The 26,210-nt window shown below is 44.3% G+C and overlaps 1 protein-coding gene across 2 annotated transcripts in view; it reads left to right on the top strand.

Moving 5' to 3' along the window:
* LOC144822378 (uncharacterized) overlaps positions 1–26,210 on the top strand; it is a 1,092,528-nt gene that overhangs the window by 228,739 nt on the left and 837,579 nt on the right. For both annotated transcript variants that reach the window (XM_078679823.1, XM_078679822.1), the window contains exons 7-8: positions 4,069–4,297; positions 14,096–14,219. In XM_078679823.1, the coding sequence (XP_078535949.1) occupies positions 4,069–4,297; positions 14,096–14,219 (353 nt within the window). The remainder of the gene's footprint in view (positions 1–4,068; positions 4,298–14,095; positions 14,220–26,210) is intronic.

Raw genomic sequence — 26,210 nt, 5'->3', positions numbered from 1 at the left:
AAGGCTGATTTGCATATGGCCATGTCTGACCTGGGGTGGCGTGGAGTGCAAAAAAACGATGGATTTAGGCCCAGATCTTTGTACAGGGGTGAATGTATGACAATGTTCTGCATTCTGTCCATCACCTATTGTTTTTGCCCGTGATGAGGAGTGTGCAAGGACTTTTTAACATGTAAGACACTAGGAATACATGGTGATGTTTTCCCAACCCACAGGCCCGCTCACAAACAGGAAAGAAGAATTCCTGGCCTCCTGCCTTCCACCACCCTCACAAAAAGCCCAAACTAAAAAATATTTTTTTAGCCATCTCACCAGAGAGATGGCACTGTAAGAGCCTCTGGTGAGTGTGGCTTCATTTTTCTCTCAGTGCGGGTCTGCAGAGACCTGTGCTGACAGGAAGAGGTTGTTCGGCATCGGTTCAGCATCGCCTACTTTCTCCTGTCTCCCTTGGCTCTGTGGAGACCTGGAAGAGGCTAGAGAAGATAGGTAGGACCGAGATCTGCCTTTCCACAATTGCACTTGGGTCGCTTATAACTTTGATGTGGGCCAGAACCAAGAGGGCGTGAGTGCTTCCCCTGGGTGATGTCACAATATTCGTTAATTAGATGGTTAACCACTGTTGTGACTGTTCTGCAGTCAGCACCTGGATTTTGATCCAGTTAGTCAGGATTATGGCTTCCTATGGGAGCCATTCACAACTATCATTTAACTCATCTCTCTCCATCTCTAGTGTTTAGCTACCTGTGTTGTACCAGTCCTGTAGGTGTGATAGAATCATGTGATGTTCCTTCTGCTACTACCCCCGTCCTTTACTTATTGTTTGTGTTAAGGGAGGTTAGGCGGCTGCTTTCCATGCTGTACTTTGTGAAACTCGCTTTAAAACTTTCACTATACAAAAGGCAATAGGATTTACATTACCAATGATGGTTTTAAGGCATGATATGAAAGAAAGAGTGAATCCTCAAAATACATGAGCAGATTTTACTCATAGTTTTATGTGTAAAATAAGAAGCTTTTTAAATGGGTTATCAACTTTGTAAAATGTAACAACATTATCAGGAAATTGCTTAATGCCTTTCATAACACCTTCGGGCAATTTTGGCATTTAGTCAAACATGTTAAAAACAAATCTACTAGCCCCACAATTCAATAATGCGTCCTCATGTAACGAAACTGGTGCTCATGTAAAGCGCCCTGATACCCGATGTCTCGGGTCTAGTTCGCGCTATATAAAACTAAAAAAAAAAAACATCATTCTAGCTTGTTAGACCATATTGTCTTGATCCATTGTGTGCTGATGACGTTGGTTGGCTGCCTTATCTGTTTCAACCCCTAAAATACAAACATTGCAAGGTCCACCGGTTCATACACACCGTGTTCATACACATAGAACATTTGTGGACTCACATGAATTGCTTCTTGAGGTTCACATAACTACTTAATACTTTAGTAACAATTGTCTACATTGCCTCGAAATGGCAAAAACTGTGGCCTGAGGGAACCACGTGAAAACAAGTTAAGAATGTTGTTAATATTATCGTTTGTTGCTTTAGCTGACCCACAGCGGCCTGTTTCTAAAGTTGGAAATGATGATGGGCTGTCTTGGCGCACCCAAATTCGAACCTATATAATACAGTTTACACGCCCATCTCTGCAGTGGATGCTTAATCCACTGGGTTAACTATACCAGCATTACCTAGTTGGGCTCAAATCTGTATTAGTCTTTATAAACATTTTGTTGTTTTATTGTTGTTATATTTGATAAATTATGTATATTTTTCTGCTTGTCCTGTTGTAAATATTTTAAAGTGTATTAGAAGGGGTGGTTGCAAAGCATCCTTTCTGGGTAGAGGATGTAGCCTTACGGCTAGACGGGTCAACCTCGAAGCTGGGGAATCGGGTTCGAGTCTCGGCAACGGCAGCTCAACATCCTGTGATTCTGGGCAAACCACTTAATCTCCTCGTGCCTAAAAAAATATGAATGTGGCCTCATGTAACGAAACTGGTGCTCACTTAAAGCGCTCTGATACCCGATGTCTCGGGTCAAGTTCGCGCTATATAAAACTTAAAAAAATAAACTATGTGGCCTGGCGCTCCTTTTAAAGGTGTTCTCTGCCACAAACCAGGGCAATTCTCCCTGTGTATAATATGGCTCCAGGATATTACATGAAGTGGCCCGGGGGCACAATGGGGTGTTTGCTTGCATTCTGTGCCCACAGGGTAATTAGATATTACAGAAGGGTCAGCAGATGCTTGTACGGTCCCTTTTTTAATCCAGATAGCGGTGGCGCACATATAGCATGGCCCCATGCAAAATAGCTAAATATGTTGCCTATGCACCCCTGCTGTATTTTTCGATATGAGAGCAGAGACAAAGAGGCTGTCAGGAAGTGTACTGACTGTGATCTACAAAGCAGTGTTGCAAGTCAATGCGGCCCTAAATAGCGACCCTCAGGAGTTCAGAAGGGGGTCTCATGGGGCCCCCAGTCATCCCCCTGTAGACGGGTGCAGTTCTCACTGCACCCACCTGCAGGGGGAAAATGATGGTGTTCAGTTACTGCACATTCGGAGGCAGAGGTGACGGCGGAACTCGTGATTTAGAGGAGACGGTTTTAAAGTTAATTTCAAAAGTGCTCAGAGAGGAGTCAGACCACAGGCCGACAGACAGAGGGAGGTTTGAGTCGAGTGCACAGGTGCCAAGAGACAAAATGACAAAATGACAAAGCCATCCACGTTATTATGTTATAGTTAGGTGTCAACATTTTTTTCCTGGATTGATTTTGGTGTCCAGGCGGGACGTGTTAGTATGCAGGCGGGCTTGAATCTCATGTAGTGTTAGATAGGGTTAGCAGCTGCTACCCTTGGCTTTCCAATTCTAGCCCTGGCATCAATAAAATAGCAACATGGAAATTCAACTTTTCAGGTATCTAAAAAAAAAGCAGCAGCATGAACTTGAAATAGTTTCTATTCCCTCCCCTTAACCCTATAATGTCATCAGAGAGTAGGGGTCAAACCTAAGATGTTGAGGGTCAAAGAGTGTGTGAGCTCACTTCCTCTACCCTTCACCTTTTGATGAACCAATTTCCAAGGGGCGAAGTATAGAGGGAGCTAGTCTGTGAAATGTGAGAGAGAGGTGGCAGCGTTTGTGGGGTGAAAGACAGGATTTTAAGTGATCTGATTTCGGACAGTGCTTAATTTCTGTAGGTGGTTATAGGTGGTGGGCACAAGCACTCGAGTTTGTTGATTAGACTTATTTGTCATCATCCCACGTTTAGTCAGGGTGAGACACAGAAAGGCCGAAACGGAAGGAGGAACAGAAAATAATGACAAAGGGAGAACACAGGGATGAAAAAAGCATTGGCAAAACCAATCAGTGTGTCACTCGCACTCAAGCACTGACAAAAACAATAAAAAAAGCTTCCATCAGTGCAACAATTAAAAAAAGATTTAAAGTCTGATTACATAGCACACTTTCAGGTTTCAAAAAGGCTATCATATTCCAGTGGAGGACAAAGAATATGCCCTAACTGCCAATAGAAAGAAGGTAGAAGTAAAATATTTCTGTGTATTGATTCAACATGTGATTGACAATGTCTCAAGTCAGTGGCTGAAGATTCCTGAGCCAAAGAAGCCCATGGGTGAAGAGCAGAAACTAAAGCCTCTTAGAATATGTATATAGTCCAATAGGTTTGCCACAATGGGATTTACGTCAAAACTAAAGAACCTGCAAGAATAAGGTAAAGAGACATCAAGAGAGGGACAGTGACAGAAAGAGACATGAGGTGAAATCAAGATTAGGCAACCATGGCTTTTGGTAATCCTAGCACTCATCATATCCTGCAGCGGGCTCCTAAGAAAAGCTGTGTGACATTACTAACCTTGTTCTTTTTCTTTTTTTTTTTTTTACAAATTAAGCACTGAGCCGTCAGTAAATCCGTGTTGATTTTATAGATGGGCTTCTTGCTGAGAATGAGTCAATGTGTCTGGTATCGGTAGGGACTGTAGTCTAGCACGTCTAAATCTCCTGGGCTGTTAAGTGTTGAATATCTCTCGCACTGTTTATTGCAGACACACACCTCAGTTCTGCGTCTGAACCAAAGGCCCCTCCTGTGAACTGTCCAGGGAGTGAAGTGCTGGGAGAGTCGGTGTGCGCTATCCTCTCCTCGCACCCGGAACACCTGCCAGCAGTCTGCGAGAGGCTGGCTGGAAAGCTGCTCCCGAAGGCGCTGCGCCGATTCATCTGGGTTCAGAAGCTCCTGCGAAGTGACCACAGAGTGCTTTTTACTGACAGCAAAAAGTAAGTATCTATTTTAAGATTGCTTTTCTGCTTGGAAATGTAAATGCTTGTTTAAGCACACGGCGTCACCTATAGGACATCTTTCAGTCATGTCTATTTTGTGTGAGAAAGGAACTTTAAAGTAGCGCAGCTTGCAGTCTGCTGCATTATTCGGAACTGTTGTTGGAAATCACTGAAACGCTGGATCATTGATGACATTGTGTTGCAGTGGTTCTTTGATCAAATCCTCCAGCTAAAGGGTTGAATGAGCAGTGCTGTACATAAGGGGAAACATCTCTATAATGTATGTTTGGGAACTCTTTTGTGGAGTTGAAGAGCACACAGGGATTACTGGGCTCAGATTATAACAATCAGAGTCCTTTACTACTGGTGTCCTCAGGCTTTATTCTGCTATTGAGCCCAAAATTGAACATCAAGTAGACAGACCCCTTTTCACACCTGACCCTCAGGACCTATGTGGGAAATCCTGTGAGGTATGTCTGCGATCATCTTAGGTTCCCTGCAGTCATGGGTGTTTCAGCTTGTGCGCATGATGGGGGCATCCTCGAGTTTCAGGCCTCCACCTATGACTTAATGATGCCAAGCCTTACCCTGAGTCACGGTCAGCTTCTTTCGTTTATGCTGCTGCCGCTCATTGCCTGCTTGGCAGCATCTTCTGTTATATTGCATATAGGTACCCTGATATAGGCCCTGGTACCTTCATAACCCTTCACCTATATTCTTCCCTACATTACACTTATAACGGTTTACAGGGACTGACCTTTCACCTAGATACGGCACTGCATTCAGAATGCGGGTTTTCCTAGTTCGAAATCTCATACATTATGCATGAGGATTCTTGGAAGCGCAGCAGGACTAACATCTCCTGTATAATATCTATGTACAAAGTTCATTCCCAACGTCATCCTAAATCCGACGCAGTAATCCAGCGAGGAAGGACCCCTGGGTAGACCTATGGGTATATACACATCACATCTTGCTAAGATAGTAAGAGGAGACAAAGACTTCCCAGCCAACACACTGACCAGAGACGCTGAGATTCCTGCATACAGATACTTCAGCCCGCAGTGGTCTAACATCCCTCACGGGGTGTCCAACTCGAGACCAGGACGGGGTCCCACAGTCTCTCAATTCAGGTAATGGGGTTGACTTTATCCTAGAGGGATTCTTGGCTTAACACCTACACATATGCTAGGTACACTTAGCTACATTTAGTTAGGGAGGCATCCATCGTAGGAGTATGCATCTTTTTATTACCATGTATTTTATATACTTGTATGTATTCATGATTACTGCAAGTTGGTAGAGCTTTACCATCCGTTTACTTTCATAGTGTTTCTAATCCTATATATCTGCTACACTCTAACGGTTGTTGCAGCTCATCTATTTTACACCAGAATACTAACTGTTCAATAAATACTTATTGAAAACGCCCAGCTTGTTTATTCTGTGTACCTGTCTAAGAAACACTAAGTATGCACGAGTGACTAAGCGAAAAGTGGTATATTGTTTGAATGTTCCTAAGGGATCAGGGCTGCCATGTTCAATTTTTTGCCAAGAACTATTCTCTCCTTGGTAAGAGGAAATTCTAGTGGCACTGTGAGCTAGCTGGTACAAAAGCCCAACATGCCCGGTGGGGGTGTTCAGAATCAGTCTGAAACCAAACCTGCAGTGTATGCTGTCCTGACGTTCAGAGCCTGTATAGGTTTTATAGGAACTACACAACACTTCCTTGTGCAAGGACACACCCAGCACACTTTTAAAATGGTAGGCCAGTTCATCCCATCGAGGCAGCCCCGGTTAGGTCCTCCTAGCTGGCTGCAGAACAGCTCATGTTTTTGGCCAAACTTAGGGAAGAGGTAAGAGGTATTGGTGGTCAATACACCAACCCTGGGGCACAACAGTGTTTCTCAATCACCACTGCAGAGGGACCAAGGTTTCTGGCACAGATATTGTAGCACACTGTCTGGTAGTTTCTGTTCCATAGTTGTACTCAGTTTCCAGGCAGGGCTTCAGTTTTCATCAAGTCCACCTGCTGGATCAGTTTCTGTCAGTTGCTGCCTTTTGCATATTACTCCCAGACTGGTCCAGTCATGGTATTTATCTTGCAATGTTAACAGGTTGGTGGGATGGAGATGAGAGTCTCTTGTTCGGGTGACCCGAAACAAAGTCAGAAAAGAGGAAGAGGCTTCCCCACTTAACCATCACTGAATGTAATGCAGGTAACACGAAGGTGAAAAATGAAGAAGGAAGAGGTGCAAGGGTTTTTCCTACAATACAGAGGGACCCCCTGTCTCCTATTCTCCACACTGTCAAGCCTTGTCCATTTCAAAGTTCCCCAGAGGTGTTGAGTAGAAGCCCTGACATTCATGTGAGGTTCAACTCTTGTGAAGATAATCAAAATCGATTCCCAGGTGCTGCATACAATCTCCAGGCATGGTCTACTGTAGACAGAAAGTATACAAACTCATACAGACTAGTTATCAATGTTCCACATGGATGGGCCAGAGGGGATCAGTTGGAAGTGAGTAGGCAACTCTCCCTAGCAAGTAACAGATAAAAGTCTTGCCACTATGATTTATTGCTACCACTACCATCAGTCATCTAGATTCCAGTGAGCTGATGGCAGTCAAATTTGGTAAAAGAGGGTAGACTTGATGTTGTATCTCTCCAGACCATAGGACCACATTCTGAGTTGCATTCCTTTTCACTGGAAACCCTCAGTGCACACACGATATTCAACTGTGATGAGGCCCATAAATTCAGAAATCTTCAGAACTCATTATGGGGAAGTCGAAGCAGCAATGCATGCATGGGATTTTTCCATCCCATCAAAGACCCATGTTACATAATGTTTGTGGCCTGAAATCTAGCATTTTGTCTTAGGACTAGGCAATTAAGTATTTTAGAAAGGTAGTTGCAGCACCTTATGCTATGGAAATATACTTGCAGTACCAAATATACTGATGGACCTTTGGCACATTCCGAGGGGTGGTCCTTCATTTACACATCGGTGTAATCCACTCACGTGAAGCAATGCACAACTCCCCAGTGCACTTTCCCATTTCAAAATGAGCCCAACAACCAAAAAAGCTCCAAACGAAGGCAATAAAGCAGGCAGGAAAATGGATGGAGATGAGCATTTTTAGTTGCTCTCTGCATGCAGGAGCAATGCCGACCCGCACTGGAGGCGGGTAGCTGTCAAGGACCTTAGGGACATCGAGGCTCCCCCATGGTTCCCAATGCTGGAGACTGGGTGCCCTGGGTGGGCTCAAGGGCACCCAGCATCAAGAGACTGGGCCTCAAAGGGTGGGATCCCCTGGCTCGGGTAGGGGAGCCTAGTAATCCACTCCCCATTTACAGCATAAAATGAAAGTACACCTGTTTGGTGGAGATTCACATCTTTGTAGTCTCGTTATCTTCTCTTGTCGAGGATTCATGTTAGCACAAACTTGTGGATGAAGACACTCAAGGAACAATCCCATTGCCGAAATTACATGCACACAAGGTCACTAGAGACATTACCTCTGGGTTCTTTATACAGCTGTAGTGTAAAATATGCACCAACGAGGTAACACTTACTAATTAACCAGAAAAAAGTAATCCAGTAGAAAACACATTTTTGGCAAAACTGTGGACTCTTCTTGGAAAAAGTGAGGTTCCGGTATGGCCCTGATGCTCATTTCACAGAAATTAAACCTCAACGGGAAGCACTTACAAATATAAAATAAGCAGGTGCCCCAGTTGAAGCTCCACTTCTGTAAGGCCTAACTTCTTGGTCTTGCATTGTTGATCTATTGGAGTGCAATCAGTTCTGTAGTGACTGTGTCAAGTGATTTTTTTCTTGTCTTGAGAGCAGAGTACATGGTTCTCCCTTTTAATTACCCTGAGTATGCAAATACCCGAAATCATCTGCATTGTCTGCCCATTTGGCCCTCCCTGTATTCCCTAGTAGTATGCAAAGGTCTTTCTGCCTTTTCCCATGTTGATGAACAGCTTTTCAAAAGGCCCCCGAGCGTGTTTCCCGCTGATTTTGGTGATGCGTGCTTTATGCAGAGGAATTTTGAGGAGATCTCCACCAAAAAAGAAGCACTTATGTTATATAGTTAGGAGGACGTACCCTTGTTTGGTGGAGTTTCCCCTCTTTGTAGTCTCATCCTCTTCTCTAGACGAGGATTCATGTTATCACAGATTTGAGGATTAAAATGCTCAAGGCATAAGCCCACTGCAGAAATTACATGCACACAAGGTCACTGGAGATATTTGCTCATGATCCATTACGCAGCTGTAGTGTAGAATATGCACTAGTTATTACCCAAGGAGGTAGCACTTACTAATTAACCAGTAGAAAGTACTCCAGCTGGCTAGATGTTTTGTGCAAAACTCTGGACTCTTTTTGGATAAAGGGACAGGTGAGGTACATTTCTGGCCCAGTTACTCCCACAGCTACTGACGCACCCACACACACACTCTCACATCCACTGATACACCCACAAAAACACTCACACACCAACTCACAGACCCATACAGCCACTCAGCAACCCATTCACTGACCCATGCAGGCACTCACGTACCCCCTCTCAAAGGTTACAGTTACAGTTAGTAAATCAAATTAAAATAAACTTAGAAATTCACTGAAAAAAACCCAAGTTTACAGGGTTGCTATAGTTAGAAAATACCATTAACCAAGCATTTGCAATGCAATAGGTCTCGCATTAGGAACGTTTGAGCTATTGGTATTGTAAATGACAATTTTTTTATTAATGTGTTGGTTTTGAAAATAGCGAAATTAGCTTTGTCATTGACAATGCTAATAGTTTTAACTTTCGCAAATGTGACACCTATAGCATTTGTACTGCAATATGTGTTGTATTTACGTGACTTAGATGTATTGATATTACAAATAACAATGGCTTTTAATTTTTTTTAATAATTAATACTTTAATACTATTTAATACTATTAATGAAAGTTATTGTAATTTATAATGGCAATAGGTTAAACTTTTGTAAATGGCTTTTGTGAAGATTATGTTCAGTGTATTTTATTGTGACGAAAATCCAAGAACAGAAGTGAAATATTAACATCTTTTTGTGACATTTGTAATAAAGCTTGAAACATTGAGAGAACATATTTGAACCAGTTGTTGTTGAATGGTTGCACAGATTGATGCTGTGGTGGCGCTGAGTGATGTTGTGGTGGCGACGAGTGATGCTGTGGCGTTCATTTATGCTGTGGTAGCACATAGTGATGTTGTGGTGGTGCTGAGTGATGCTGTGGTGATGCGATAGATAGAGTGAGGGCGATAGATAGATAGAGGGAGAGCGATAGATAGAGGGAGGGCGATAGATAGAGGGAGGGCGATAGATAAATAGAGGGAGGGCGATAGATAGAGAGAGGGCGATAGATAGAGTGAGGGAGGACGATAGAGTGAGGGAGGGCGATAGATAGAGTGAGGGAGCGCAATAGATAGAGTGAGGGCGATAGATAGATAGATAGACAGATAGAGTGAGGGCGATAGATAGATAGAGTGAGGGTGATCGATAGATAGATAGATAGATAGATAGATAGATAGATAGATAGATAGATAGATAGATAGATAGATAGATAGATAGATAGATAGAGTGATGGCGATAGAGTGAGTGCGATAGATAGACAGAGTGAAGGCGATAGATAGATAGACAGATAGATAGAGTGAGGGCGATAGATACAGTGAGGGCGATAAATAGATAGATAGATAGATGGATAGATGGATAGATGGATGGATAGATAGATGGATAGATAGTGTGAGGGTGATAGATAGAGTGAGGGCAATAGATAGAATGAGGGCGATATATAGATAGATAGATAGATAGATAGATAGATAGATAGATAGATAGATAGAGTGAGGGCAATAGATAGATAGATAGAGTGAGGGCGATAGATAGAGTGAGGGCTATAGATAGATAGAGAGATAGAGTGAGGGCGATCGATAGATAGATAGATCGATAGATAGATAGATAGATAGATAAATAGATAGAGAGATAGATAGATAGATAGAGTGAGGGAGATAGATAAATAGATAGATAGATAGAGTGAGGGCGATAGATAGATAGAGGGCGGGCAATAGATAGATAGATTGATAGATAGATAGATAGATAGAGTGAGAGCGATAGATAGATAGATATAGTGAGGGCGATAGATACAGTGAGGGCGATAGATACAGTGAGTGCGATAGATAGATAGATAGATAGATAGATAGATAGAGTGGTGGCGATAGAGTGAGTGCGATAGATAGACAGATAGAGTAAGGGCAATAGATACAGTGAGTGAGATAGATAGATAGATAGATAGATAGATAGATGGCTGTGTGTGTGGTTGTGTGTGTTGTGTGTGGTTGTGGTTGTTTGTGCTTGTGTGTGTGGTTGTGTGTGTTGTGTGTGTGTGATTGTGTGTGGTTGTGTGTGTGGTTGTGTGTGTGTGTGGTTGTGTGTGTGGGGTTGCGTGTGTTGTGGTTGTGGGTTTGTGTGTGTGGTTGAGTGTGGTTGTGTGTGGTTGTGTGTGGTTGTGTGTGGTTGAGTGTGGTTGTGTGTGGTTGTGTGTGGTTGTGTGTGTGCTTGTGGTTGTGTGTCTGTAGCTGTATGTGTGTGGTTGTGTGTGGGTGGTTGTGTGTGTGTGGTTGTGTGTGTGGGGCTGTGCGGCTGTGGGTGTGGGGTTGTGTGTGTTGTGTTTGGGGTTGTGTGTGTGGTTGTGTGTTGTGTTTGGGGTTGTGTGTTGTGGTTGAGTGTGGTTGTGTGTGTGGTTGTGTGTGGTTGTGTGTGGTTGTGTGTGGTTGAGTGTGGTTGTGTGTAGTTGAGTGTGGTTGCATGTGTGCTTGTGGTTGTGTGCCTGTGGTTGTGTGTGTGTGTAGTTGTGTGTGTGTGGGGGTTGTGTGTGTATGGGGTTGTGTGTGTGTGGGGTTGTGTGTGTGGGGTTGTGTGTGTGTGGGGTTGTGTGTGTGGGGGGTTGTTTGTGTTAGGGGTTGTGTGTGTGTGGAGTTGTGTTTGTGGGGTTGTGTGTGTGGGGGTGTGTGTGTGTGTGTGTGGGGTGTGTGTGAGGGAGCGTGAGCGGTGTGGGTGTGTGGGGGGGTTGTGTGGGTGGGGTTGTGTGTGTTTGGAGTTTGTGTGTGGGGTTGTACGTGTGTGGGGTTGTGTGTGTGGGTGTGTGGGGGGTGTGGGGGTGTGTGTGGGGGTGGGGTGTGTGTGTGGGGTTGTGTGTGTGTGTGGGGTTGTGTGTGTGTGGGGTTGTGTGTGGAGGGTTGTGTGTGTGGGGGGGTGTGGGGTGTGTGTGTGTGGGGTGTGTGTGTGTGTGGGGTTGTGTGTGTAGGGGTTGTATGTGGGGGTGTTGCGCTTGTGGGGTTGTGTGTGTGTGTGGTTGTGTGTGTGTGTGTGGGGTTGTGTGTGTGTGGGGGGGTTGTGTGTGTGGTGTTATGTGTGTGTGGGGTTGTGTGCGTGTGAGGTTGTGTGTGTGTGTGGGTGTGTGGGGTGTGTGTGGGGGGATTGTGGGGTGTGTGTGTGTGGAGGGTTGTGTGTGGGGGGGTTGTGTGTGTGGGGTTGTGTGTGTGTGGGGTTGTGTGTGTGTAGGGTTGTGTGTGTTGGGGGATGAGTGTGTGGGGTTGTGTGTGTGTGTGGGGGTGGGGGTGGGGTATGTCTGTGTTTGGGGTTGTGTGTGTTTGGGGTTGTGTGTGTGTGTGGGCTGTGTGTTTGTGGGGGGCGGTTGAGTATGGGTTTGTGTGTGTGGGGGGTGGTTGTGTGTGGGGTTGTGTGTGGGGGGGTTGTGTGTGTGGGGGTGTGTGTGTGGGGGGTGTGGGGTGTGTGTGGGGGGTCTGTGGGGGTGGGGTATGTCTGTGTGGGGGGTTGTGTGTGTTTGGGGTTGTGTGTGTGTGGGGTTGTGTGTGGAGTTGTGTGAGTGGGGTTGTGTGTGTGGGGGCGGTTGAGTATGGGTTTGTGTGTGTGGGGGGGTGGTTGTGTGTGAGGTTGTGTGTGTGTGGGGTTGTGTGTGGGGGGTTGCGTCTGTGGGGGGGTGTGGGTGTGTGGGGTGTGTGTGTGTTGGGTGTGTGGGGTTGTGTGTGTGTGGGGTTCTGTGTGTGTCGGGGGTGTGGGGTGTGTGTGTGGGGGGGTCTGTGGGGGTGGGGTAAGTCTGTGTGGGGGTTGTGTGTGTTTGGGGTTGTGGGGTTGTGTGTGGAGTTGTATGAGTGGTGTGTGTGTGGGGGGGTTGTGTGTGTGTGGGGGCGGTTGTGTGTGGGTTTGTGTGTGTGTGGGGGCAGTTGTGTAAGTGGGGTTGTGTGTGTGTGGGGTTGTGTGTGTGTGTGGGGTTGTGTGTGGAGGGTTGTTTGTGGGGGGTGTGGGGTGTGTGTGTGTGTGGGGTGTGTGTGTGGGGGTGTTGCGCTTGTGGGGTTGTGTGTGGGGGGTTGTGGGGTGTGTGTGTGTGGGGGGTTGTGTGTGTGGGGGTTGTGTGCATGGAGTTGTGTGTGTGTGGGGTTGTGTGTGTGTGTAGGGTTGTGTGTGTTGGGGGTTGTGTGTGTGGGGTTGTGTGTGTGTGTGTGTGTGGAGTTGTGTGTGTGGGGTTGTGTGTGTGGGGGGTTGTGTCTGGGGGGTTCTGTGTGTGTAGGGGGTGTGGGGTGTGTGTGTGGGGGGTCTGTGGGGTTGGGGTATGTCTGTGTGGGGGGTTGTGTGTGTTTGGGGTTGTGTGGGGTTGTGTGTGGAGTTGTGTGAGTGGAGTTGTGTGAGTGGGGTTGTGTGTGTGGGTGGGGTTGTGTGTGTGGGGGGTTGTGTGTGTGGGGGGCGGTTGTGTATGGGTTTATGTGTGTGTGGGGGTGGTTGTGTGTGGGGTTGTGTGTGTGGGGGGTTGTGTGTGGGGGGTTGTGTGTGTGGGGGGTGTGGGTGTGTGGGTGTGTGGGGGGTGTGGGTTTGTGTGTGTGTGGGGTTGTGTGTGTGTGTAGGGCTGTGTGGGGGGGTTGTGTGTGTGGGGTAGTGTGTGTGTGGAGTTGTGTGTGTGGGGTTGTGTGTGTGTGTGTGGGGTTGTGTGTGTGGGGTTGTGTGTGTGTGGGGGGGTGTGGAGTGTGTGTGTGTGGGGGCCTGTGGGGGTGGGGTATGTCTGTGTGGGGGGTTGTGTGTGTTTGGGGTTGTGTGTTTGTGGGGTTGTGTGTGGAGCTGTGTGAGTGGGGTTGTGTGTGTGTGTGGGGTTGTGTGTGTGCGGGCGGTTGTGTGTGGGTTTGTGTGTGTGTGGGGGCAGTTGTGTGTGGGTTTGTGTGTGCGGGGGGTTGAATTATCATTTAACTTGAAACCGAGCAGCTTCTGTTCACAAGCTTGAAAGCAGCAGTTACATAAATCGGGAGGTGCAGCATGCCCATGGCTCGCAATTTAAGGAGTCTTTGCAGCGTTATTGTTGTGTGCAAGTGTTCATCCAACTGCTTCGAGCATCATTAGGCGTTTAGCAGCAGTCCTCAACTCCCTTGAAGACACATAGGAGAGCGATGTGTTATTTTCTTAGTGGGGACAATCACTTCAGCTGTTGTGAGTGTGGAAACACACATTATAAAAAAGGTGACTCAGAAAGCTGGAGAATCTGCTGAGTTGGGGAAAGAAGTTATTTTTATTGAGCTAGGAGGGCACAAGAGGACTTCAGACCTGCATGAAAAGAAGGTTGGCACAACATGGACGAGATGCCTCATTAAGTGGATAGGTGAGGTAGAAGCATAAAATACATTGTTTTTATATGCAATAAGAAAGCACGCAATTTTTTCACGCTTAATTACAAGGTAACATGTTTTTTCGCCTTAGAAACAGCGAGAAAGGGGCCAGAGAGAAGTTTGGACGGATAGTGCAGCACAGACTTGCAGAGTTAAAACTGAGAAGTGCGACACGGTCCCCAATTTCAGGACTTATAGAAAATGCAGTGGTTGAGGTAAAGTCTGAAATTTGTAAGACATAACTGTACATAATAAGCATGGTGTTTACACTGACAGCAATTTCCTTCTGTAACTCTTCCATTTCTCATAAGTAGAATTGGCCCGGCTCAATTCAGTTTTACGCTCCCTTCAGGTTTAATTTCTTCTTACTGAATCCCCATGAGTTAATGTAGAGGTATTGATAGCATGTATGGTGACTAAAGCATTGTTCATGATTACCTGTGACTCAGTGCGCTACAAGACCCAATTATTTTGTAGTGTATGCTGTGTAACAGCTATCACTTGCACTCGCACATTTAGGGGCCGATTACGATGCGATTAGGAAGACTCCGACCATCGGTCGATGCCTTCCGAACCGCATCATAATTAAGGCACCCTGTTTTCCGTTTTTACAGATTTTTACAGGTAGATAGAGGCAGAAAACACTTATTTTCCTGTCTGTATTTATTTTTAATGTATAAAAATGGAAATTGGGTTGCTTTTTGAGTAATTCTAAATACTGTCTGCCATGACTGCCAGGCCAATATATGTGTGGATTGATAGATAAGGGGGTTAAAAAAGAAAGGAATTTTAGTAAAGAAGCTTTAACAACAGTAGTTATGCACAAGGTTGATACTGAAATTTGCATATTTTCATATAAATGCACTGATTTATCTTCTGCGGGTGTTCATATCTCTGAAACCTGGCAGGCATTCAAGCATGAGCGCATATTTATTGGTTAAATAAATGTGGAAATATACTAATTTCAGCTTCATTTTTCCACAAAACCCAAACTAAATAAGGATTAATACAGATAAAATTAGCAAAAAATAAATATGGATAAATACAGACGAAAATGGCGAAAAAATAAATACCATAAAACCGGGAGCCCTAATCATAATGTGCCGGTAGGATTCCTTTTCGACCACCTCATTACAATGGAGGCGGTCGGAAACAAATCCGACCGTTCATTCAAGCTGGCTTCTGATGGGCTTGGAGAGCCCGTCCGCCAGTCGGGATGCGTCAAGTTATCTCAAGGGCGCGCCTTTTTGCCCTTGAGATTCCATGCCGGCCTGTCCGACATGGAAACCATGTCGGAAAGCGTCTTTGGGGGCCCCAGCAGGGCCCCCTTGGGTGCAAGGCCTCTGGTTGGAGGCCGAGGGGGCACCTATGGTGCCCCCCCATTGATCCTTGAACCTTGTTGCAGGGATGAACCGCACCTCCCATTTTACAATGGGAGCATGCATTATGGCCGGTTTACATCCTAATGCATGGTCTCATTGTAAAATGTAGGAGCACGGGTCTCGACAGTCGATCAGATTTTCAGACTACAAATAATTCACTGGAAGATCATGAGTATCGAGGGTGGTACTCTGTACCTTATCTTTGTAGATCTGAAATCTGCATTCGACTTGGTCCCCAGGGAGAAGCTGTGGTTGATTCGCTTAGAGATGGGGGTCCCGGAATATCTCTGCCATATGTTTGCTCGTTTGCATGAGGGTAATTATGCACAAATTAGATACGGCAAATATGGCAATTTAACTTCCCCCCATCCCAGTAGAACGAGGTGTTCATCAGGGATGTGTTCTCGCCCCAACCATTTTTTCCTTTTTTGTTAACGGGCTTACAGATCATCTGAATAAGGGCTCCAATATTGATGCCCCCAAGCTTGCAGGGCGCAGTGTACTTGCCCTGATGTTTGCAGATGACACGTTATTGCTCGCCAACTCCCCTATGGGCATCCAGAGGACTCTTGACAATTTTGATGCCGTCTGCAATCATCGGGGCTTGGAGATTAATCTCCAAAAGACAAAATTTATGGTATTTAATGGGGGCAAAAGTTTACGTAATAACCCGACCCTGAAGGGTCAACCTCTGGAAAGAGTTGTAGTGTTTGATTACCTTGGTATTACTCTGACAGAGAAAATGGATTGGGGAGCGCAGACCAGCAAGGCTAACTTGAAATTAACCCAGGTTTCGGGAGGCATCCAAAAATTCTTTAAAAAAGCAACACAAAAGCAGGTTCTTCCGCCTATGGAAGCCTATAGGGCACAGGCAAGAAGTGCTGCACTATATGGTGCAGAAATTTGGGGGCATTGTGCGCCATTAACTCTAGAACGCACAAAGAATGCGTTCAATAAACAGCTCTTTAGCCTCCCAATAAGTACACCCCTAATTCCATTGAGAATGGATCTGGGAATTAGGTCCATTTTTGAGGAAGCTGCACTAAGACCGTTAACCTTCTGGAGACGCTTATGGAGCACTCCTGAGTTAGCCCCGTATAGAGAGGAATTAACTGAGATACTGGGGCTGAATGGAGCGAGTAAGATACCCTGATTGAGACATTTAAAATTGCTATGTGTGGAACTGGGACGGGTGGATTTGTGGGGGGAGCCTCGAATTGTGTCACAATCCATTACTAGGAAGGCCCTGGTTGAGGCTTACAGGGAACATCGGCTGTCCAATCTGATGAGTAACGGTTCAACTGGTCGGCTGACTAATGCTTTTCTTACAGTTAAAAGTACTTATTGGGCCGAGACCATTTTGGATAGTATTCAACGAGCGGTGGCCAAAAAATTGTTTTTACAATTTAGATATGGGTGCCGCCCGCTTCGTTCGTTTGTTAAAAACTGAGGGGACCATGATGCGATTGAATGCCCTGCCTGTGGTGAAGTAGAGGAAATGGAGGTACACGTTTTCTCCCGCTGCCACTCTTACAGGACACCTAGGCGACGCTGGTTAGTACAAGAAGTATGTAAGAATATGGGCACAAGACACTCAAATGAGGCTTTTAGAATACTCAAAACTGAGTTGTACCCCCCAATTGTCTATTCAGTCTCCCATTATTTATTTTCCATGTGGTGCATAAGAAGGAAGTTTTTGGAGCCCGATCCCTAACGGTTGAATCCAGTATATGGTCCTTCCCCTTTTTTAGAAACAAAATAAGATTTATTAATTATGTTCCATGATTGAACAAATTTAATTGTAATTTTATTAACAATGAAGCCTTAGCTTCTGTTTTAATAAGTTATTTTATTATATGTGTGTGGGTCTCTAGTATGGTTTTGTTCTAACAATTGCACAAATTATTTGCACTAGCACTTTATGCCCATTGCTTATGTGTTCGGTAATTGAATGGAAGAACTGTATTAATGTTTTTACCAAGTTTTTATCCAAGTTTTTATGTACTGTGGACATTTATATGCTTTTATGGTCAATGTACCGAAAAAAAGCTTTTCAAATGAATGAATGAAATGTAGGAATGCAATTGAACAGTGTTCAGTCGCATCCTAATGTGGGGGTCGGGACAGTTGACCAGATGTTGGTTGGTGCCATGACCGATGCAATGTTGGGCGGAAGTGATTCCGCCCGACATCGTAATGATGGCCCTAGTTTCCAATCACACCTGACAGTGACTGCATGTTCATTGAGTTAAACACAGTAAGTGCACGAGTTCTTGGGTATGAGAAAATTGGATGAACTACCATATGAAATGCCAAAGGTAGTGCTGCTCAAAGTGGACTTGTTACACTATCAAAGTAACAAACACATAATCTCATTGTACTAGATGCAGGGCAGATGTCACCTATGTTTGATAATACTATTTCCTCTAACTTTGAGCAGGGAAATGTTTGCATCCACCCTCCCATAGTCCTAGGAAGACCCGCTCTGATGCACTTCAAATGTGCGCTTCTACAAGGGTCGAAACGTCGACAAGCTACATATGTCCGCATAGCTTCCAGGATCATAAACTAATTCATCAATGAATCTTGGAATACATGTGCATAAGCATATAGAACAATAAGAAAAATAGTTTTTTTCTATTCCCACCTGTTTTTACTTCACCTCTATTCATCATGTATATAGTGTACTGTCCATATCACTAATCACCATGTCACTTACTCACAATTGTCACCTATTATGTCTGTTGCAATGAAGTTTGCTTTTGTGACAGCCTCCAGTATTTGATGCTTAATTTAAATATACAAATTGAATTTTGTTTCGGTGTGTTTTTTTGTTTTTTCATTTTCTTTCATGCACAATATTGCTATGTGTATCATATATAAGTTCTCTACTTCTTCTTTCTATACTAGAAAGCAGTTCTTAAAGTAATTGTTGATAACCCAACAGAACCAATTGTTTAATTGAATGTTAATACATAGGTTCTGAGGGACACCGGGTCTCCCCATTATTTGTGTTATTGACATCATAATTAGGCCCTTTGTTAGGATCTCCAGGCACTAACATACTTAGAATAATGTATTTCATGCTAACAGCTATTTGCTAAAGAGACTAAAGGTGATAAGGATAAGGAATGCATGCATTTTAAAAAAGACACCTGTTTAACTAGGACTTGACTTTGGAGTCCAAATTTCAGTCGTATTCCAGCTTGATCAAGGTCTTTTGGAATTCTAAAAACATATTTACAAGCCTTGATTAACAATGAATCGTGCAATTTGGCATCCTTCCCTTTAGGGATAGATTCGGCTTCTTAGATTACTACGTAATGTCTTAAAATCAAAGATTTAACAAGATGTCTTAGCTCTTGGAATATTAAAATGACTTTTAAAAGAAGATTTTCATCAATAGAATTACCAGATATTTATAGCTCTTTACAACTTCAATAGGCCTTCCTCTAGCTTGCCAGGTGCGACGTTTGGAAATCGTCTGCCCTATTGCCATAATCTTAGTTTTTAAAATGTTCAATTCCAAACAATAGAAGAAACAAGTTCACTGCCTGCATTACTGAAATTGCTAACTGGATGAAAGTCAACTGTCTCAAGCTCAACACCGACAAGACAGGAGTAGTAAACTTTGGCAAGAACATCTCACCATGGGACTCCAACCGGTGGTTATCTGAACTTGGACTCACACCCAAAACCCATGCCAGGAACCTCAGAATAATCATTGACAGCAAACTGGACCTGACCACACAGGTAAGCGCCGTAACTGCATCCTGCTTCCACACCCTGAAGGTGCTGAGGAAGATCTTCAAATGGCTCCCAATAAACACTAGAAAACATGTCACTCACATCTTGGTCACCAGCAAGTTGCACTATGAGAACAGTGTCTACCCTGGGATCAACAAGATACTCACTAGAAGACTACAAACCAAATAGAACTCAGCAGCCAGCCTCATCCTCAACCTCCTATACATAATTCAATGTATATCACACCTCAAGGAACTGCACTGGTTCCCGAAACACAAACACACTCAATTCAAATGCCTCTCACACATATTCAAGGCACTACAAAACTCAGGCCCTACCTACCTGAACAGTGGCATCTCCTTCCACCAGCCATCCAGACACCTCCACTCTGCAGGAGTCCTACTTGGAGACATCCCAACTATACACAGACCCGGATCAGGAGGACACACGTTCTTTTACATTGCTACTAAAAGCGTGAAACAACCTCCCACTCCAAATCAGAGACTACTCCTCTCTTCGTAAACTCTGCAAGAAGCTGAAGACCTGGCATTTCAATTAAGCAAACTGCCATTGGCAGTGCTAAGTACACACACCTTCTCAACACCAGGATACCCTTGAGGGTGAGAGTCTGCTTTACAAATACACATAACATAACATAAGTTTGTGGGCGATGGTTTCTCCATTGAGACAGCTTCACTGGCGACCAATCAGGGAAAGGGTTCTTTTCAAGTCACTCTGCCAGGTGTTCAGAGCCTCACATGAGATGGGCCCAATTCCATGCTGCTGGGACACATGGAACTGTAGCGTCCATTGAGAGCTGTGTGAGTGGGATTTCTGGGACCTCTTTGTCTTTCTTGCCACACAAGATCTCCTGAAACTCGGCCGTTTGGCCCTTGGTCCTGGCCATGCTGTCCAAACCCAGCGAGTGTGCTCCCTGCAGAGAGAGGCCCACAATGGATGTGGAGGCATATCTGCAGCCTTGCCAGTGAGATGAGTGACTGCCACCTCGGAGACTGAAACTGGAGGAATATTGTTGATCGTCGCACTGCTCAGCCTGGATGAAGGCCGAGGGCTAATATGGACAGAGGGGTTAGTTTGGCAATTGGTGGGGAGAGGCTAGGCCTGCTAGAAAGGCCTCTGGGGTCTGTGTGCTGTCCCTGAGGTTAGAGAGGTGCCAGCTGATGAGTCTGGCGGACCACATTTGTGATACCCTTGGACTGGTGTGGCGTGGGCAGTACCCCGGAGACAGCGGTCCAGTCCCCACTACTATATATGCTTAAAGAACTATCATAGATTTGCATGCTGCTCAGAACACTGGGACTTACTCAATACACACTTTTATCTTTATGTGCTGTCTGGAGCCTGGGGTCAGGCTGGCCCCAGTGTAGTAAAATTGACATGTCGACATGGCTGAGGTGGGACTTACCCTTCCTGGCTCCTTATTGTCATCCGCTGAGATTTTCTTAGTGATGGCCACCTACCCACAGAAATCACCAGATAAAAGACAGCAGTGACCTCGAGGCATGCCAAGTTGGGCAATTTGACAAAGCCTCTTTCCTCCAACTCTGGGATGGGGCTTACAAAATGTGGCTACAGGGTTGTGACCTCTCTCAGAGGCAGACTGTGGGGTGAGGGACTTCACCGATGTTATCGTGAAAGGTATTGCTGATGCCGGTTGTGCTCTGGAGCTGCAGTTGGGAGTGACATAATACTACTCAGAAAAGTTTTACACAGCACGGTGGACCACGTCACAGAGGCAGAGGGTCGTCTCTTAACATTGGAGATGAGTGGTAAGAATTGTGTTCTGCGGTCCACAAGCTCAAAACCCCTAACTTGGACTTATGTAGCCGAGTGGAAGATACCGAAGGCAGATCCTGACAAATCATTCTTGTTTTGTTGGATTTTCGGAAGAGATGGAGGAAGATTACACAGTCCTATTGCTCAAGTGATGGTTGAAGGTCAGATTCCCTGATGCCTAGTTCTCCCCCTGTTTCCCCCCTGTTTCCTCCCTAGGAATACCCATTGGGCCTTCTGCCACCCTGTGCCTGGCACTTTGCTAACATGCTTCCTTAATGAAGGGACGAAGATCAAATGCTCTGGTCAGCTAGAACAATTGGAGACCTCTGATGTGATGTTGTTTAATAAATGCTGACTGTTAAAGCAAGATAAGGAGCATCCAAAACACATCCCGTCTGGTTACGAGTATTTTTGTAAACCCTTTTTACATAGCAAATGCAATAGGTTTACATGACTACATTCTTGTGGATCTTTGTCAGGATTTAGTGTGAGAGTCAAATTTGAAACCCTCATTAAGGGATTGACCACACAGGATGTCACAAAATGATTAAATACTTTAGTGAGTCTTTCAACTAGGATATCTAACTATGCTTTAAAGATGGAGGCTGAGAAGCCATCTGGACCATGGACCTCATTTCTAGGCAAAGACCTGATTTCTTTCTTTTACTTGAAAGGGGTAACTGGTTCATATATGGCTTTTACCAGTTCAAAGCCCAAATGGGCAAAGAGGATTGTGGAAAGAAATTCACCTTGCTTTTGGGGGACACAGTCTTGAGACTGATACACTCAGGAAAATTATCATTAGGTAAAGAGCCCTCAGTGTTTCTAATCTGTTGTATAAGAGTCCTGGCTTGATTTTCACATATTTTGTATGGTAGCAGTGATAACGGTGAACTTATACTACTAATTACACAAGCCTCCACCAATCGTAGATGCAGATGTAAAGAAAAAATATAAGAACTGGAAGCAACCTACAAAACAACAGTCTGCGTTGGCCCTATAGAGAATGAAGAAAGACCAGGGGGGAAATGGAGGTCTTACTGCTGGGTGTAGCAGCTTGCAAGTTGCTCTATACAAAACATTTGTATTTGTTGGGTTCTTCCACTAACGGTAGTTTACTCACATGGTCCCCATCCTATGTGTGCGCCTTTCTTTTGTTTTCAAGTTCTTGTGTAACTGGTTGCTACTTATCTCTCTCCAGTTGTTTGTGCCATGTTATCAGCAGGAGCCAATCTATTACTTTCACCTGGTCCAAATTGTTCTCAGAACTAATAGTGGTAAGTGTATGTGCTTTTAGGTTACCTTGAATAAGAGTATTATTGAATTCCTTACTTTACAATAGGTTTTTTGCTCTCGACTCACTTACTCGAGCAATGGTGTGGTCTCTGCTTGCCTTAGCCCTCTTTCCCCTTATCGTACATCGCCAACTTCTGCAGTACAAACATGTTTAAAGGCATTAGGAAATTGGGAAGCTGGTCTTTTTGAGGTTACTTAAGTATAGTCCAGATGCAGAATTACTGCAGTATGGGTTGATGAAACCTGGTTATTAATGTCACTCTCAGGAAAACAGGCCTATCAATTAGAAAGAGCCCAGACACCAATGTCACTTTGAGGAGAATTGACCTAAGGATCAGGAAGAAGCGTATTTGAGAGTGAGATCTATGGGCATTCAAAAAGAAAGTGTTACCTTGTTCCATTTTATGTTGGATACGCCATAGACTGGACATCCAGGTCACGTATCCCATCTATAAAAATAGGGGAAGGTCTTTGTTCCCGATTTGGGAATTGGGTTAAGATTAGTGTTGAGATCTCCTGCGATAACCCGATCTCCACTTGCAAAGTGAGCGATCAGTCAACAAATCAGAAATTAAAACAAGACCCTGTTGTCATTGTGGCCATAAATAGAGACGTTATGAGGTGGTTGTTTACTTTACTTCTTATCCCCAGTACTCTGCCATCATTGTAAGTATATGATGTTATGTGGACAATATCGGCGTACCTTTAGATTTCGTATGAGCATTGTATCATTTTGTGGGAAACCAGCAGTATTTTAGACATTGACTATCTGATTTAAGCGGGCGTCCTGTGATGACAGCATATTCTTTGGAGTGAAGTAAAAGTAGTAGAGCTCTATGTTTATGGTTTAATTCCCTTTTATTATCGAGAGATACTGAAAATCTCACCTATATTAGCTGGTGACTAAGTGTGATTCGTTCTTTTGCATCATTCTCTCACTGAGTTGTAATATTAACAACAAACAACTCCACCTCCACCCCTCCCCATCAGCCCATTACTTGCACTACAGTGAGGTGTGTACAACCAGCCATTCAGAGTTTTAAGCTGACACCAAATAAGTTAAGAAATGTCTTAATTACTAATAGACTTGTTCATTGTGGCCCATGTGTAGGTGTCATTACCATCTTAGGCACTTTCTCAAGGATGATGTAGAGGACTTGTATGTTTTTGGGGCATGAGAGGTCTCTGAAGTTCTGGAAAAGGCATTTTAGGATAGGGGTCTATATCTCCACAAGGCCCTTGTCCTGTTGATCTGTGTGTGATGTGATCTTTTCCATTCCTAAGAAGTCCCAAATCTTAGATGAAATGAAATGAAATGAAAAAGAAATTTATATAGCGCACGATCACCAACGGCTTCTTGGCGCTTAGGGACGGATTAGCAGAGAGCAGTGCAGAGGAGAGATTAATCAAACGCTTGTGCGAACAACCATGTCTTCAGAGGTTTTCTGAATACCGGGTAAGAGGGAATGTGACGGAGTTCTGGAGGAAGGGAGTTCCACAGGAGGGGGGCTTGTGAGGCAAATCTCAAACCCCCGATCCTTTTCCACTTGAACGTACAGGTGGCAAGAAGGTTAAGGCCAGCTGACCGAAGCATTCGCGGAGGGGTATAGCGGCAGAGAAGGACGCCAATGAAGGAGGGACCTTGGTTGGCCAGGGCTAGATGAATAAGGCAGGTGACGTTGAAGAGGCTGCGCTGGATTATTGGAAGCCAGTGCAGACTCTTCAAGAGAGGTTTCACCGAGCAGTGTTTAGGCTGTCGGAAGATCAATCTGGCCACCTGGTTGGTGGGTCTGATAGAGAGGAATCCCGATGTAGAGGGAATTCGCATAGTCAATGCGAGACATCACCAAGCCCAGCACGATGTGAACCAGGGCCTCATGAGTAAGGAACCAGCTGATCTTCCTGATGCGGCGCAGATGGAAAAAGCAGGCTGACACCACAATGCTGTCACCTATTTAGAAGTCACCTGTCTGATGAATATAGAGCTAAGGCAGTTTACTTTCCTCTTATCAAGTGGAGTGAAAATGACAGTTTATGTATTAACCTCACTATAGTGTACAATTGAAATCTTGGTATGTCTTCTCAAATGCATTGACTATTTTCTCCCAAATAGATGGAGTTTTGGACAGTGCCATAGCAAGTGAAATAATGTGCTCCTCTAGCCTCAACCTCTCCAGCATGTAATCTTTCTGAATGCCCCAGGTGTATAGTCTGGCTAGGGACCAGTGGCTGGGGTTTAGTACCCCATAAGAAAGTTTTTTTGCACGGATTCTTTTGCTGAAGCTGACTTAGCTGTAATAACAATATCTCTCCGTTCTTCCTCAGTGAGGTTTCTATCTAGTTGTGGTTCCCATCTTTTCTGGCTAGACATTCGCTTAAATGATCTGGGGGTTGTCTGTAATTTATCCGAATCAGTTTTTTCAATTTATTTTAGCCAACAATCAAAGTTCATTGGGATTACATGTCTAATAGTGTATGGTTTAATGGTGGGCTGGAATACACAGTGTTGTATTTGATAATACTTGAATCTGTTTCTGTAAGATTATAATGATGTTTTATGTCTTCAAATGATTTGGTACTTGTGTTTATGAAAAGATATAATTTCCTCATCTTTTGCTGCAGTTCCCATTTCTTAATTGAGGAGTCTTTCAGAGCTGGAATAAACTCTGGATTCCCTAATATAGGTGTGAGTGGTAAGGGAAATGTAGCTAAGCCCTTACCGATGGCTAGTTTATCTCACACTAAAAATGGAGAGCAAGTAATTGCCCCAGCTACAGTGGGCCTTATGCATCCATGGTACCTTTATCTGTAATTACCTCCATGATTGTTTGCTCTAAGACGCATACTTGTTTTTGTGATAGTGTATAAGTCCATACCCGTAGGTGACCTAGATGTGTTGCCTGATAGTATTTCATCACATCTGGGGAGCCCTCCCACCTTGTTTGTGAGGGAGTGTGAAGATACGCGCCTAGCTAGTCTTGGCTTTTTTCTAGTCCTGATGAACTGATCAATTATTATTTTTAATTTTCAGATCAGAGATATCGGTATTGGTAGGGAGATAGTTGGAAAGAAATAATGGATTGTAGGCAGGATGGGTACCTTTATTGTGGCCATTCAGCTCAACCATGATAGCCCTCTTATGTTGCATGATTACAAATCTTACTGTATTTTGTGTATTAGGGGTGTGTAATTAGCTTCCATTGTTTTGTTGAGATCTTATGCAATGGCAAGCCCCAGACATTTCAAAGGTGTGTTAATCCACATAAACAAATGTTCTGCCTGTAGCCTTTTACCTAGGGAAATGTAAATGATCATGTTTAATATTTAAGATAGAACATTGTTGATCTTGTATCCTGAACCTATCCCATACTCTCTAATCTCCTCTAGTATTGGCGGAAGGGTGCAGGTCGAATCTGTCAGTATCATTAGGATGCCATATGAGTACATCGAAAACTTTAGTGTGTCCTTTCTTATGTGAATTCCTTGGATTTTGGCATTGTACCATATTTTTCAGCAAATGATTCTATGAACAAAGCATAATTTAATTTGGGAACGGAGAGCAGCCCTATCTCACCCCCACCTGATTTTGAAGAGGTCTAAAGAGCAATCATTCACACTTAACTTTTCCTCTGCATCCTTATGGCTCACCATCATCAATTTACTAAACGTGGATGGGAAGCCAGATCTCACCTATGTACCCTCCATAAAAGCCCAATCCACTTGGTTAAATGCTTTTCCACCATTAAGAGTTAGGATAAGTGCCTGCTTATTTGTTCTATGAATATTGTCAATTAGTTGAAGGACCAACCTAGTGTGTCCCTGTGGCTGTGCCCAGGTATAACTCAGGATGATCCAAGTCTATCAAATCGGGAAATAGGGAATTCAGTTGTGCTGTTAGTATGTCTGTGAATATTTAAGCAGTGGATGATACGATTTGCATCTAGTCTGGTCTGGTCGGATCTGGTCCTTCCCAGCCTTTGGGAT

The sequence above is a fragment of the Lissotriton helveticus genome, chromosome 3_1 (assembly GCF_964261635.1).
Source record: "Lissotriton helveticus chromosome 3_1, aLisHel1.1, whole genome shotgun sequence".
Lineage (NCBI taxonomy): Eukaryota > Metazoa > Chordata > Amphibia > Caudata > Salamandridae > Lissotriton > Lissotriton helveticus.
Note: the sequence above shows the minus strand (reverse complement) of the source record. Positions and strands in the feature narration are given on the sequence as shown.